The sequence below is a fragment of the Protopterus annectens genome, chromosome 6.part0 (assembly GCF_019279795.1).
Source record: "Protopterus annectens isolate FY-2018-M chromosome 6.part0, PAN1.0, whole genome shotgun sequence".
Classification (NCBI taxonomy): Eukaryota; Metazoa; Chordata; order Ceratodontiformes; family Protopteridae; genus Protopterus; species Protopterus annectens.
This window is the reverse complement of record NC_056737.1, coordinates 1,484,229,936-1,484,245,907: the sequence shown is the minus strand read 5'-3', so window position 1 is coordinate 1,484,245,907 and position 15,972 is coordinate 1,484,229,936. Positions and strand designations below refer to the sequence as shown.

At 38.1% G+C, this 15,972-nt stretch overlaps 1 protein-coding gene across 2 annotated transcripts in view; it reads right to left on the bottom strand.

Moving 5' to 3' along the window:
- Window positions 1-15,972, bottom strand: part of KYNU (kynureninase) — a 2,242,792-nt gene that overhangs the window by 1,449,058 nt on the left and 777,762 nt on the right. For both annotated transcript variants that reach the window (XM_044074971.1, XM_044074972.1), the window contains one exon: window positions 1,332-1,414. In XM_044074971.1, the coding sequence (XP_043930906.1) occupies window positions 1,332-1,414 (83 nt within the window). The remainder of the gene's footprint in view (window positions 1-1,331; window positions 1,415-15,972) is intronic.

The following is a 15,972-nucleotide window of genomic DNA, read 5'->3' as shown; positions in this document are numbered from 1 at the left end:
ATATCTTTAGTTCATTTAAAAATAATAAAAACGGTAAGCACTTTCACAACTCTCCTTGTTGCTTCATCAGATCATCTAATGTGTGTGTATGTGTGTGCCTGCATTTGTTTATGTATACAAGTGTGTGTGTGTGCATGTGTGCATGCATGTGTTTGTGTGAGTGTGTGTGTGTGTGTGTGTGTGTGTGTGTGTGTGTGTGTGTGTGTACATGCGTGTGTGTGTGTGCATGTGTGTGTGTGTGCGTGTACATGCGTGTGTGTGTGTTTGTGTATGTTTGTGTGTGTGCATTTGTTCATGTATACAAGTGTGTGTGTTCATGTGTGCGCATTTCTGTGCGTGTGTGTGTGCGTGTTTGTGTGTGTGTGTGTGTGTGTGTGTGTGTGTGTGTGTGTGTCTTGCTAACAATTCATATCACAGCAATGAGGTGAATAATGTGTCAGTGAAACTAATGCTCTGTCTGCACTAGAACAGTAATTCCCTAATGGTAAATTACCTTCGTCCCTTGAACCTAATATTTGCCTTATGTCTGTGTTTGCAGAAACAGTAATAATAATCTGTGCATCATGATAATTACTGTTGTGATATGTTTAACAGCTACTGCTATTGTCATGGAATTTGAGGCAATTAATTTCCACTGTTCATTTATAACAGTGTCTCTTACTCTATCAGCATGATAAATGAGGGCTAAAAGAATAGTTGCATTGTGCCTGGATTATAATGCCACCATGTTAATTCACTTTTTCTTCACACTATGGAGTGAGTCAAGCCCCACTTATTCAGGACAAAGATGAAACACCCACTGCATGGTGAGTAATGAGTTTAGCTTTATGGGATGAGAAACAAAAAAAGAAAAAAGTGCCTATTTTCTATTCTTTCCTTCCAACTTTGTGGTAAATCAAAAATTGAAAACCTGATCATGTTATATCTGATAGCAAGGGCGGTATGGACTGAAATGCAAATTAGGCATAAACTGATGTTTGGCTCTTGAAACCACTTGCTGTTCTGTATATGAAAAAAAATATATCAGACAGTTCTTGTTCTTTTCTTCTGTCAAGTTGCACTAAAATCACTCACAAGGAAAGATCGATTTCATTAGTTTCCTATCCTTTGTTTACTGTTCACTTGAAGTGAATGCTAGGATTATGCATGTATGAGCAATGCAGTACTCTGGAGATTTCAATAAAAAATAAAATGCTACCTTTCTGTTTTACTTTTCCTGAGAGACAGGAAATAAGATAACACAAAGAAAAGCAAGCAAATTGTCTTATGCAGCTTGGAAGCAGTATCCTATTAGCACCCACGGGAGATGCCTTTGTTAAAAATATACATACCAACAAGTTTTGCCATGAGTTCAGCAATGCATTCATCTGCCAGTACCCAAGGACGAGTACCAAGGAAATGGCCATGGACTCCTCTGAAGTATGAAAAACAAAGATACAGACTGTGTTTACCATTATATAAAAGTTACGGAGCTTCTTTTGAAAGCAAAAACATAGCAGTGTTTGCCTTCTGAGACTAAACAATCTAAATAATTAGCAGAAGATATATTACATTACAAATGTTCACCAAGTAAACCATAATGTGTACTCATAAATAAAGTATTTGTTAACTAGATTGTCTTAGTTAATAAATAAGTACATTAGAAAGTATTAATCAAATGTAGTCATTACACTACAAAAGAAAATATGAAAAACTAAAAGCTTCTTGCAAACAGTGGAATTTGCTGTCCACCTCACTCAGAATAATAACTGATTCCAGACTGGTAGCATTAGATGAAAGTTGCCTCTCCCAGCCACCACTGCTCCTTCAAGAAATTGTTTTTTTCTGTTGCAAATGATTAGCAAAAAACTTTCATTCTGGCTACACACTGTCAAAACATATAGAATGGATTTCCAGTTCTCCTAGAAAGCCCTGCCTTACAACTCCCTGACAGACTATCAAGTCAGTCGTAACTAGTCATCCAGTTGTCAATGCCATTAGTATAGGCAACAGGCGGATAAGCAACATTTGATTAATTTAATCTTACCTCTCACTATTAAAATAAGTATCAAGGTGCCAAGAGATAAAGTTCTGCAATTTATGGAGACTGCACTATATCTCTGTAATTATTTCCCCATGCATTTATGCCATCCCAGCCACCTCTCATCCTTCACAAAACTGATTTCTTTTGCTGCAAATGATTAACAAAAATAGAGTTCATGCTGGCTACATTCTATCAGGCCATCTGGTAGGGATTTCTGGTTTTCCTTCATGCATTACATCTCCCTGACAAACTATCTATTTGATAACTGGTCATCCAGTCAACTTATCAGAAAAATACAAAGTTGTTTTTTTTTTTTTTTTAAAGTGGAACGTCTGAATGCATACCCTCATGGTGGACGTTACTCTACATCTCCCTTACTTATTAACTTCATGGTTATATAGCCATAGAGAAATGTGAAACACCTTGAAAGGTCATCAAAAGATTAGTGTTTTCTCTATCCCATTTAAAACAATGATCTTGTCAGTGCAAGACAAATTATAATGCACAGCTGGTTATGTTTGTTATAATAGTTTATGTAATTCAAATTTAATTCTTGTTAAAATAAAGTTGGGTTCAAGCTTTACATCATGTTGTTTAGTTTGAATTATACTTCCTACTATAACAGTATTACACTAAATAATTGTATAATCATTTACAGTTGAAACCACATACATTTTTTTATGTATCTATTATTTGCTGATCAGGTTAGACCCACTAGGCCAGTGGCTTCTTTTCAGCAGAGAACAGAGGTAATATTTGTACCACTAAGGGAATTTTGGTCCGGACATTGGGGAACTTCTCTTTTCAGTAGATGCTTTGGAATGTTTTACATCCACCTGAACTAACACCAACTCAAGCACATAGGAGCTCAGTTTAATGTCTCACATGAAGAATGGCACATTCAGGAGGTTGTCACCTTCTAATGCTGCACGGTAGTGTCAATAATTTGAAAATGAATCCCGTTATCTGCAGTGGTAATAGCACACGTAGTCTTATGATCCTCCAGCTCCAAACGTGACAGTGTGATCTGTTGAGCCACTGACAACCTGATATTGTGCTGGTTTTAACATCCTCTCCACGTGGTATGCCTGTACTTCACTGAGGAATGCTCATTTCAGCAGCTCCTCATTGACTTTTTTACATTGTGGTTTATTTTACTATTGCTACATGGATTGTAAGAGCCATCAGTGCTTTCAAATTTTTTTGTACTTTTCTACAATGTAGTGTAGCTGGTATGTATAAGTAAGGGGTGTGCGGAGCTAGTTCCCCATGTGGTGTTGAAGTGAAGCTAACCCATTTGCAAAAATACTTTTTATGGAGGTTTTTTAGATAAAATGCAGGAAAATATTGAAAAAATCATAAATTGATAAGCTGTAACTCATTGATGGATAACTTGAGTAAACATATAGAGGCTGGACTGGCTACGTATATCATATCCACATGAGTGCCAGATATGTTTGAGTACCACTGCAAGTCTAATAGACTTGAATGGGTTTGTTTATAAAATCATTTAGCCTTGCATCCATCTCTTTGTTTTTTTTTTGTTGACAACCATGCCTCAAGCACACTCTCTTACAGGTCTCCCCTCCACAACTATAAACCCACTGTTAACCTTAGATTTTTGCATGCCAGTCTAATTCCAGATATAACCTCCAGATGGCAAATGTGACAAAAGAGTGCTTTCCAGCTCTTGAACCATTGATATGGATTTTTTTTCCTCCTCAATCTGATGAATTGACTTCACACTAAACTTAAAAGGGAGCTAAAGATATATCCTTACATTTGAACCCAGACTTCACACTGTTCACTACCCTAATCTAAATCTGACTTGGTCAGCCTCCTCTGTTGATCTGTTCTCTGCCTCACCATGCCTATCATTTAAAATTAACAAACCTGAGCATACTATAAAAAGTGTGCATAACATGGATAGGGCTGTTGATTCATTGATGATCTTGAGTTGAGGAGTGCTAGACTGGGAAAATACTTTTGTTTGAGTTGAGGGGTACCAGAACATGGAGAGGCAAGGGGCACTAGATAAGTCAGTGAAGTCTCTGCCTCATGTTCACACACACACACACACACACACCCTACCACTCCCATTCTACAAACACATAACTGATGTTACTTTACGTGGTCTTTACATGGTCTCCCCCTTTAACTGTAATGGTTGATCATAGGTTTTCAGCCATATGCATTAACATGGCTGGCCATGCTAACATATGCAGCTGTGTAAGTGTCTTCTGCAAGCAGTTCTGGAGGGGAGTATGTAGCTAATTAGCACAGATCACACCCCAGAATACCTCATTCATGTATAGCTCAGCTGAGGGTACAGCCCACAGTTATAGGCCTGTTCTGAATCAGAAAGGGCTGCTGGCAGCTATATTAGCATATGTTAGGGCTTATTGATGGTGGTGGTCCTTTCTGAAAGCCAACCATAGCCCTTAAAAGCATGTGATCATTTAAATCTAATTTTTTTTTTCCAAAGATAAGACCATAGGCATGCATGATGTATTACTAACAATTACTTCTCAGTTTAGCTGTATTATTATCTCATTTCTGCTTCAGACAAATGGACTTATAAGCATGTTCAGTGATATTTCTGTGTGCCCCTCCTATGTCTGGCTTAAATTTGCATTAAGCCTAATGCAGTTTGCATCCATGCTTAACAAAGTAAGAATTCTCATAGCCAAATATGTGATTGTGGTATATATTTTAGCCTCTTTATATGTTTTTCTAGCACTTCCTGCTCCCTTTCTGCCTCAATAAATGGATTATCTTCCACCTTTAACATTCTTAAAGGCCATGTAACACTAGTAACACACTTTATAAACTTTGACTGTAGTCAAGAGTCTAGCCAGTCATACACTTCATACTCTACAGAGTACATTTTTTCTTTGCATCACTGAGGAATATTTTTTTCATGCCATATTATTTTTACAAACGTCTAAATTAATGCCTCAGACAACAAGTGCCTAACTTTCTTAAAGAGAATATTGCAAATCTAAACACAATATATTTGATTGTTTTAGGAGACATTGGTAACCTCCAAACTCTGGACCCCACCCAATTCAGGTTTGTAAAAGGCAGATCATGCCTTCTGAACCTGATCGACTTCTTTGAGGCAGTCAGCAAAGCCATAGACAAGGGTAAGGTGGTTCACACAGCCAATCTTGACCTCGCCAAGGCTTTCAACACCATCCCCCACTCTGGAATTATAGCTAAACTCACTAAACTAGGTATAAATCCCTACATCACAAGATGGGTTGCCGTCTGGCTCACTGACAGAACCCACACTGTAAAAGTTGCAGACTCCAAATCTGACTTCAAACCAGTGACAAGTGGAGTACCACAGGGTTCAGTCCTGGGACCTCTACTATTTGGTATCTATTCCTCTGAAGTATAGACTAACACAGAAGGCCTCTGGCTAATGAAGTTCGCAGATGACTGCAAACTAGGAGCCATAGCCGAGTCCCCAAATGATGTGGACATCCTACAGAAGGGCCTCACTGAGACAGATGCCTAGTGTCAGAGGCATGGCCCCAAGCTCAATGACAAAAAGTGCATTGTCATCCCCTTTGGTAAAAACTCTGTACCCATGAACTACCACATGAACGGCAGTCTATTTAATGCCGAATGTGCGATAAGAGACCTTGGGACCCAGGTGGACAGTAGTCTCTCCTTTGATCATCACATTGCCACAGTAGTCAGGAAATCCTTCTATGTGGCACACCTCATCCCAAAAGGGTTCTCATCCAGGAAAAAAGACGTCATTGTTCCCCTCTACTCAACACTCATTAGACCCATTATAGAGTACAACACCCATTTTGGAATGTACCTCACAAGACATCAGCAGCTGGAAAGGCCGGAGAAGTACCTCACAAAGAGGATTACTGGCCTCAAACAGATGCCCTACACTGACCATATCAAAAAACTCCAGCTTTACTCTAGCATATCGCCTACTCCAAGGAGATCTCTGCTCAACATATAATGCCATGTTAAACCCAGAGCTGTTGAACATGCTACACCTAAAGAAATCCAAATCCCTCTGAGCTACATGCTCTAGGGACCTAAACCTTGTCACCACAATAAACAGGACATGCTGGAGGGATAGATTCCTGTCCCGGAGATGTCCTGTACACTGGAACAGGCTACCCATCTATGTCAAGCAAAGTTCCTCATTAGCACTCTTCAAGAAAAATCTTGAGTGGATGGGAAATAGGAAATACACCATGGGGATCACTTCTGTGGCTCTGCTCGACAGTGGCACAGGAAATTAACTCTCTTGGGTGGCATAATCCAGGGAGCCTTGTTGGCTAGGCCTACTTAGGCCCTTGGGCCGATAGCCTAGTACCTACCTATGAAGCTATGAACTGAAATTGATGTGTACATTTATATACTACAAGGGGCAATATTGTGAAAGATATGTCCATTTGTTTGAAGTGCCAGGTGGGTTGGGGGGCAGTAAAAGGAATTTGAGAATACAACATGGACTTTTCTGGCTATACCTCTGACTGTAATTAGCTATTCCCAAAGACCTTTTAATGTATTTTACATTTTATTTATATAATTTTTTATTAAATAGTTACGGCTCAATGAGCAATGGTCCTGTTTCAGGGGAGAACAAGAAAGCCAAATATTTTAATAGGAGGCTCCAAAAATTGAAACTGAATGAAATTAAGTTGCTGAAAAATGTAAATGAGTGGTTAGTTGTAACAAGGGTGGGCACACATAATTGCACAGCATCCATAAAATAAATTATACTGATTAAATTAATTATAAATGTAACAAGTAGTTAATTACAACAGGTTCATGTTTATATGTTTAATGTTTGTAGCAACTGCTTGCTAAAAGTTATGCAACACATAGAGCAGCCCTGAAAGCAAAAGTATTTCATTTTTGTTTTAGCATTTAGTAATGCCAATATAGAAATGAATATTTGTACCACATTAGCTAAAGATCTGCAACTGCCAATTACACTCCCTAATATCTTGCACCAGGGCAGCTGCCCCCTTCACTCTACCCTATCTACACTTGTATGTGGAGTGATACGTGCATTTCTGCAGATGTTTAAGTGGTCTCAAGTGACAGGGTCTGGGTATAAGTTTGTGTGTGTATGTGTGTGTGTGTGTGTGTGTGTGTGTGTGTGTGTGTGTGGGTGTGTGTGTGGGTGTGTGTGTATGTGTGTGTGCATGTGTTTGCCTAGGTAGTTGGACTAGGGCGATTAGTTAGGGGAGTGTGTGTGTTTCTGTGTGTGTGTGTGTGTGTGTGTGTGTGTGTGTGTGTGTGTGTGTGTGTGTGTGTGTGTGTGTGTGTGTGTGTGTAAAATTGAGTATTTCCTTGAGTGCAGTACAGTGAGGGAGCTCATGAGTGTGTCTGTGTATGACTGTCTATGCATTTGACTGTGTGTGTCTGGGAAGCTACCATACATCCTAAATTCTCTCGATCCTGATATACTTGTGGTGGGATACAAGATACTAGGAACTTTTAAATATTAACCTCTGTTACTTCAAAAGTTAACAGCAGGGTTTGGAGCACAAAAGATAAATGGGAAGCAGTAGACATCAGGGATACTTGTTAAATATTAATGTAACACAGAGTTAATGGAACAACAGGTTATGCACTATAAAAAATATATAATATATGTGGAGGAAAGCTTGACACCAGAGACACATGCTAAAAATTACTCTAGCACTAGACTAACAGGTTATTCAGCACCAAGGACATTTTGAACAATAAGAAGTATGGAGGGATGAAAACTAGAGATATTACTCAAAGGAAAAGTGAAAAATACATTCCCAACACAGAAATATCAATTCTCAGGGAGGGTCCCAGTCAATGTAAGCAAAAAAAACTACCAGCTAATGATCATGACTGATGTGTAGTAATGTAGCAAACAGAACAGTTAAACACTTTCATTTCATTTATCGGGACTTCATCAGAACTAACAAACATGGATTTCTCCAGCATATAAATAAACCATTTAATCATGTGGCATAACTTATGAATAAAATACTAAATGCAGTAAGATTTACTAATGAAAGGAAATACCTAGAATTTACTCCACAACTATAAATAATGTAGGTATGCATCCACTTTTTCAAACACAAAATTACAAAAAAAACAAAAACAAAACAAAAAAAAAAAAGCAGAAGAATCCCTTATAATTCTGAACCTTAATCATATCAAATTAGAGCTTAGCAACTCGTAGTTTCAAAACACTAGCTACAATCATCCTATCATTTAGTCTAGGAGGAGCTGGCTTCTAATCCTAGCCGCCAAAGCAGCTCACTGTATTCCAATTGACTTCACCTACCATCCAGTCAAGAAGGGGAGGATGCTTTTATATATTTATGTGACCAGCTTACACAACTTGTTGAGCTACTGACACCTGTTGTTGATAACTTGATTTGTACAAACTGATCCAGGATCCTGGATGTTAGTCTCAATCAAACTACTGGTTCAATAAGAGTCCAAAATCGACCCCATGTACTTTCTGTGGTCTTGTCCACAAGTTTGCCAATGCGGAGTGAATTGAATGGCCATGGAGGCCTCGTAGTACATATTGAAGTTACATAACAGTCAAACAGCATGGATATTGATCTTTTGACATGGATGAATGCACACTTCAATGATTTCATTTTACCCACTATACAGGAGCGTGTGTGTGTAAACATTTTGTTTCAGGACCAATAACTTTTATTTGAGAAGAAGTTAGCCAAGTACAAGAATTTACAATTAGATAATATGTAATTAAATGAGTCCATTAGAAGAGGCCATGTCCCAATAGGACTTAGAGTTTGATAGTTTCCAAATGGTGTTTTTAATGATGATGGTTTAATAGATGAACTTATCGCAGCTTTTGATGAGTTTGGCTGCAAAATTATGAATGTGTTGATGAAACATAATAAAAAGAAAATGGTCAAACTCATTGATGAAATACAGATCATTGACAGGGCCTTAACACAACTTGCTTTTTGAAATTAACCATGCCAATTGTAGTTTAGTGTTTTCTAAGTTTGACAATAGCATTGAAAAAGCAAGACTTATAAACTTATTTGAGAAGTGGAGGCATACAGTGAAAAGAGGGCTATCCTTTACCTAAGACTTATTTATCAGCACATTCAAAAGTTAACCATGGTTAAGGTAACCAAACCTTCACACCTTCCAATAAGCCAAGTGTTGGAGGTTTATGTGAATGGTTATCCTGCCAATGGGAATACTGATTTTTTTAAATCCTGTAAAATTTCCTTCATTACGGCATTTGGAGAGGTTAGCCCAAAAGGGACAGACTACAAAAACAGGCCATGGAGTGACATATACAAACTGCAGATCCACTCAATGGCTCCATTTGATGAATCATAGGTGATAAATCACAGTCATGAGTCTGACATTGAGACTAGTTTGAATGTTTCCACAGAAATGTTTGGTTTTAATTAATTTCTTGGCATCAGTATGCATCCAGTTGTTAGTGAATTTCATTATTTTAATATTTTTAACTACAGTCAGGAGATATTGGAACAAAGACTTTTTAACTTATTTAGCAAAGGGTTTACTTTTGCCCTCTTGGTCAAACCTGATATAGCAGTTTTATTAATTGATTTAAAGTTATATATAAGGAAGCTGAATTTAAAAATATTGTTACATGATACTCTACAGCATGACACTCCAGCTAACAGTTTTATCAGAGCTAGTACTTTCGATCTATTGGCACACTTCACTTTACAATTATTTGAGAGGCACTGTGAAAGGGATATGAGAAAATGGTTGGCAAACTCATGGGTTTATAGCAACAAAAATTTAAGCAAGGATGATATTGTCTTAACGAATGAACTGATTCAAAAGTGTGCGATAAGGGCAATAAAACCTGATAATGGCATGAGGAGGTAGGGAAAATGGATACCATGGATGATCTTGGTAGAATTCATACTTTGTTAAACAATGAAGTACAAGATTTAAGAGTATCCAAAAATGAAATAAATATAGCATACTCTAAATTAGATTTGTTTCTAAAGGACATGATAGACCAATGAATAATTTAATATAAAATATGTTTTTAAAGTTGTGATTGGTCACCATTAAATAACCAAAAACTGGACCTTGAAGTAGAATGCTTTAACAACAAATTTCTTGACATCCTAAACAGTCTAGCTCCCACCAGAAAAATATACACCAAATCCAAACAGTTACCATGGCTTTGTCATGACACTAACTACTAATTAAACAAAGGGATAGAGCCAGGGCCCTACACCTATCCTCCAAAAACCGATCTAACTGATTATCAGCAATTAAGAAACCAAACTAAGAAAAAAATCAACAACGATAAAAAACAGTACTTCCAAACCTCTCAACAAAAGTTCTTACACAACCCAAATTCTGGCAAACAATCACCTACCTCCTCCACCCTGGAAAAACCTCCATTCTCACTCCTTCTACATCCAATACCTCCTAACCCTTAGCCTCCCAGTTCAACTTGAACTTTCTACTCACAATCCCCTTCCCTGTCCCTGCTTCTTTTCTTTTTTTCGGCTTTTCCAGGTTATGGGGTCGCCACAGCAGATCACCTTGTCCGCTAATGATTGGCAGTGGAGTTTTACCACCCTTCTCATTTAAATCTATTCAAACTTCTTACATTAAAGCTCCTAAGCAAAGTAAAACCCTGCTGCCTCGCTGCAAACCAATGACCAAACGAATTCCTAAAAATAGCAGCTCCATCCATTGCCTATCCTATCTCTATACTAGTCAATCATTCTATCTCTGAACAATATGTGCCTCATCTCTGGAAAATTTCTCACATCATCCCCCTTCAAAAGGGTGGTCCCTCTAGAGATATATCTAATTATTGCCCTATTGCTATCCTCCCACCCATAGCTAAAACCCTAGAGAAATGTATTCAGCAAGAACTGCTTAATCACCTTACCACTAATAAACTTCTATCAGACACCCAGCATGGCTTTAGACCCAAACATAATACTAACACAGCCTTTAGAACTTCACAAACACTATTCATCACCTTATGAACAATAGACAACAAGTCTCTGCAATTTTTCTGGACATGTCAAAAGCTTTTGACACAATTTCCCACCAATTACTACTTAGCAAACTTGCTACATACAATCTCAGTTCATCATCCCTAACATGGTTTAGCCTATCAAAACACCAGCTCATCCTTAGCCCAAATAGGACTACCAAGCACTGCTCCCTACCACTCTGTATTCAATCTGCCAGTGGTACTAAAATTGAGCCTACAAACCAGGCAAAGCATCTAGGTATTACAATAGATGACCGGCTAAAATTTGATAGTCATATTTCCCAAAGAATCAAATGCAATGCTCTCTATAAGGCCATACCTTACCTAACACCCCATTCCAGATTAGCCACAGCTAGATTTCAACTTCTATCTACCCTTATCTACTGCTCACACATCTTCAACAACTTATGCAGTTTGGGTTTGTAAAAGGAAGATCATGTCTCCTAAACCTGACTGACTTATTTGAAGTAGTCACCAAAGACGTAGACGAGGGTAAGGTGGTTCACACAGCCTATCTAGATCTCGCCAAGGCTTTTGACACCATATCCCCCTGTGGAATTATAGATAAACTCACTAAACTAGGTATAAATACCTATGTCACAAGATGAGTTGCCAACTGGCTTACTGACAGAACCCATACTGTGAAAGTAGCAGACTCCAAATCCGACTTCAGACCAGTTACAAGTGGAGTACCACAGGGTTCAGTCTTGGGTGCTCTCCTGTTTGGAATCTACTTTTCTGAAGTACAGGCTAACACAAAAGGTCTTTGGCTAATGAAGTTTGCAGATGACTGCAAACTAGGAGCCATAATTGAAACTCCTACTGATGTGGACATCCTACAAAATGGCCTCTCTGAGACAGACACCTGGTGTTAAAGCCATGGCCTCAAGCACAATGCCAAAAAGCCCATTGTCATCCTCCTTGGTAAAAACTCTGCACCTATGAGCTACCACATAGGTTGTAGTCTGCTTAACACTGAAAGTGTGATTAGACACCTTGGGACACAGGTGGACAGTAGTCTTTCTTTTTATAATCACATCACCACAGTAGTCAGGAAATCCTTCTACATGGCACACCTCATCACAAAAGGTTTCTCATCAAGAAAAAAGAGGTCATTGTTCCCCTCTACTCGTTACTCATTAGACCCATTATAGAGTACAAAGACCCTTTTGGAATGTACCTCACAAGACATCTACAACTGAAAAGGCTGCAGAAACACCTCACAAAGAGGATTACTGAACTCAAACAGATGCCCTCCGCAGACTGTCTCAAAAAAACTCCAACTTTACTCCTTTGCATATCGCCTACTCAGAGTCGATCTCTGCCTAACATACAAAGCTATGTCAAACCCAGAGCTGTTGGACATGCTCCACTTAAAGAAATCCCAATCCCTCCGAGCTACACACTCTAGGGTCATAAACCTTGTCACCACAATAAACAGAACATGCTAGAGGGATATATTCCTGTCCCAGAGACTTCCCATGCTCTAGAACAAACTAACTATCTATATCAAACAAAGCTCCTCATTAGCACTCTTCAAGAAAAATCTTGATGACTGGATGGGAAATAGGAAATTCACCCCAGGGATCACCTCTGTGGCTCTGCTTGACAAGAGCACAGGAAAATAATTTTCTTGGGTGGAGAAAGCCAGGGTACTTTTTTTGGCTAGGTTTGTATAGGCTCTAGGGCTAATAGCTTAGTACCTACCTATGAACCTATGCAAGGCTGACCTTCATAACCTAGAATCCTGCTATAACAAAATAGCAAAGTTATCCACCATTCTCCCCCATAAAGTCCATCATTGTACTGTTCTTCAACAACTTAACTGGCTAGTACTCCCCAACTGCTTAATATTAAACCAACTTACCCTCTCCCACAAAATTATTCACAACCCCAATAACTGCTCGTGATTTTCAACTCCGGTCCAACTACATGTCAACAGCAGGTCCCTTAGGTCTTCCAATAGGGCACTACTCAAAATAACACAGTCTCATAACTGTCATGCTGACTCCCTCTACTCGAACAAAATAGCTCAAAATCTTGAAATGGTCTCCCTCTAAATATACAAAGCACTCCCTGTTATTCTTCTTTTAAAATAAAAATAAAAGAATATCATAAAAGCAATTGGATTTGCCCCTGTAGTTTATTTATTTATTTATTTTATTTTATTTTACATTTGTTGACCGGGCTAGTCTAGCTGGACATATATCCGTTTTCAGTAGAGGCCCGGGGAGAAAAGCTCCAATTACATGAAGTAAGAAAACATTTACAGCAAAAAAACAAAGCAAACTACAAAAAATACAATGGCTGGCTTGTGTAAGAATTTAACAAAAAAAAAAAAAAAAAACAACTAGCAAACACAAGGCAAGTTAACCAAAAACAGCTGGTTAACAATACAAATTTCAGGAATGCAGCATACTAAAGTTAGAATAATAAAAACTTATAAGAAAATCACAAGATGGCCAAACATGCAGAAGGAAAATAAAACAAATTGTTTGAAAAGTCAATATAAAAGAAGTAGCTGGCATCAATTAGTTATATTATTTAGAGGCACAGTTAGGGGATAGTGGGGGAAGGTAGGAGTAAGGGAGAAGTAATTTCAGTCGGGTTTAGTACAAGGACATAGCCACTGAGTTTTAAGATATTCTTTGATGTGTTTTTTGAATAGGGGTGTGGAGTCTAGGTTAGTTATTTCTTGAGGGAGTTGATTCCAGATTTTCCCAACAGAGTTTGCAAATAATGAGTCACCAGCTTTATTGTATGATTTAGTAGAGGTTACTAGAAGTTTATTAGCAGAGCGTAGAGTAGCTAGGTTCTTATAAGGTGAAATAAGTTTTGTAAGGCTTGGGGTAGCTTCTGGGTAGTGAAGAGACTTATGAACGATAAGTAGTTGCTGATAGAGTAAGTGGTTATTTAGTTCTAACCAATCAAGTTGCATGAGGTTGAGACAATGGTGAGTTCTAAAGGGAGTAGCAGAAATGAATCTAGATATACTATTATAACAGGTAGAGAGTTTGGTCAAGTTATTCTTTGATAAGTTAGTATATATAGCAGTGGCATAGAAAAGGGTAGAGATCAGGTGGGTCTGGGCAATGGTCTTTCTAGCTGCTGGGGTAAGAAAGGGTTTAATTCTGTAGAGAGTACCTATTTTTTTGTTAACTGATTTAATGGTGTTGTTAATATGGTCATCAAAATTAAGACGGTTATCAATAGTTACACCTAGTAGGCGAGTGGTCATGTCTGGGTTAATACAGGTAGTATTATTAGAGGAGATGGTAAAGAAAGGTGTGGAAGATTTGTGAGTAGGAGTGAAGAGAAGAAGTTTTGTTTTTTTGGCATTAAGAAGAAGGGAGTGTTCCATAAACCACTTTTCTACATCATGGAAGACTGTTTGGGTGAGGGACTGGAGGGAGGACACATTATTAGCAGAACAGATTAAAGTTGAGTCATCAGCATACTGAATGCAGATGGCTTGGGGTATATTCACGTGTAGGTCATTTATAAATAAAGAAAAAAGAAGGGGACCTAAAATAGAGCCTTGAGGAACTCCAATGTTTACTGGTAGTAAGGAAGATAGGCTGTTTTCCCATAGCACTGCTTGTTGCCTGTTTTGGAGATAGCTCCTAAACCATTGAAGTGCTTGTGAGCCAAGAGAATATTGATTTAGTTTATCAAGAAGTATGTTATGGTTAACCATGTCGAAAGCTTTTGACAGGTCTAGAAATAGAGCAGAGGAAAAAAGATTATTGTTTTTGTTGTTATTTATAGTGTCCGTGAAAGAGAGGAGGGCAGTTGTAGTGCTGTGGGAAGGTCTGAAACCATGTTGACAATTGGCTAGTAATCTGTTTTGTAGAAGATAGTTGAGAAATTGTTTGTGTATGCATCTTTCCATAATCTTTGCTAATGGGGAGAGTAAGGCAATAGGTCGAAAGTTTGAGAACTCAGTAGAGGAGCCACCTTTATGTAGAGGAATTATATGAGATTTTTTCCATATGGTGGGAATTTTCCCCTCAGAGATAGTCCTATTAATAAGTATGGATATGGGGTAGTCTATAGCTTCTGCAGCAATTTGTAGGTATTCTGATGGCAGTAGATCAGCCGATGGAGTACAAGGTTTAAGTTTCTTGAGAAGCTTGTTAATAAGAGATGTAGCTACAGGTTGAAGGTGAAAGGCATTCAAGGAGGTGCTAGGGGTATTTGCGAAGATAACTGTGGATGAGGGTAATGAATTAGCTAGGGTTTGAATGACTTCTGTAAAATACTTGTTAAAGGCATCAGGGATCTGGGTGAAATTGTTAAGGTTAAAGCCTGAAGGGGTAGGAGTAGTTGTATGTCCTGGTTTAAGAAGTGTGTTAATACCTGACCAGAACTTTTGAGGGGTATGTTGAGTGGATTGTTGAAGGTGTAGATAAAATTCTTTTTAGTTCTCCTGGATAATTCCTCTCCTAGTATTTCTCACCCAGTTTCATTCAACTTTATACTGCTCATGCTATTTTCTTCATTGTTATAATAATTGTTTACTCTCTGACAGATTTAAATACTTTCAGTATTTCAAATATTCTCTATAAACATGTCATATGCTCCATGTGTTTCATATGTGTCCTTTGGCATGCTCTCTGACAGCTTTGAATTTTACTCAGTCATCAAAAAGTCTGTAGTTTATTTTTCGGAATTGTTCCTTATTTGTAATATTTAGATAGTTTTACTTTAACATATGATTAGATAGGGTATTACTTAGATCATACTAGTGTAATTTCTGTATTTTTATTCATCTTATTTTTGGAGATTTTTTTCCCCGCATCTCCGCTGAAAATTGGCTACTAGCCCAGTCAGATACTACCCAGTAAACAAATGTAAATAAAATAAATAAATAAATACAAGTTTGATTACCCAGTGACAGCTGTGACTTTTGGTATCCCTA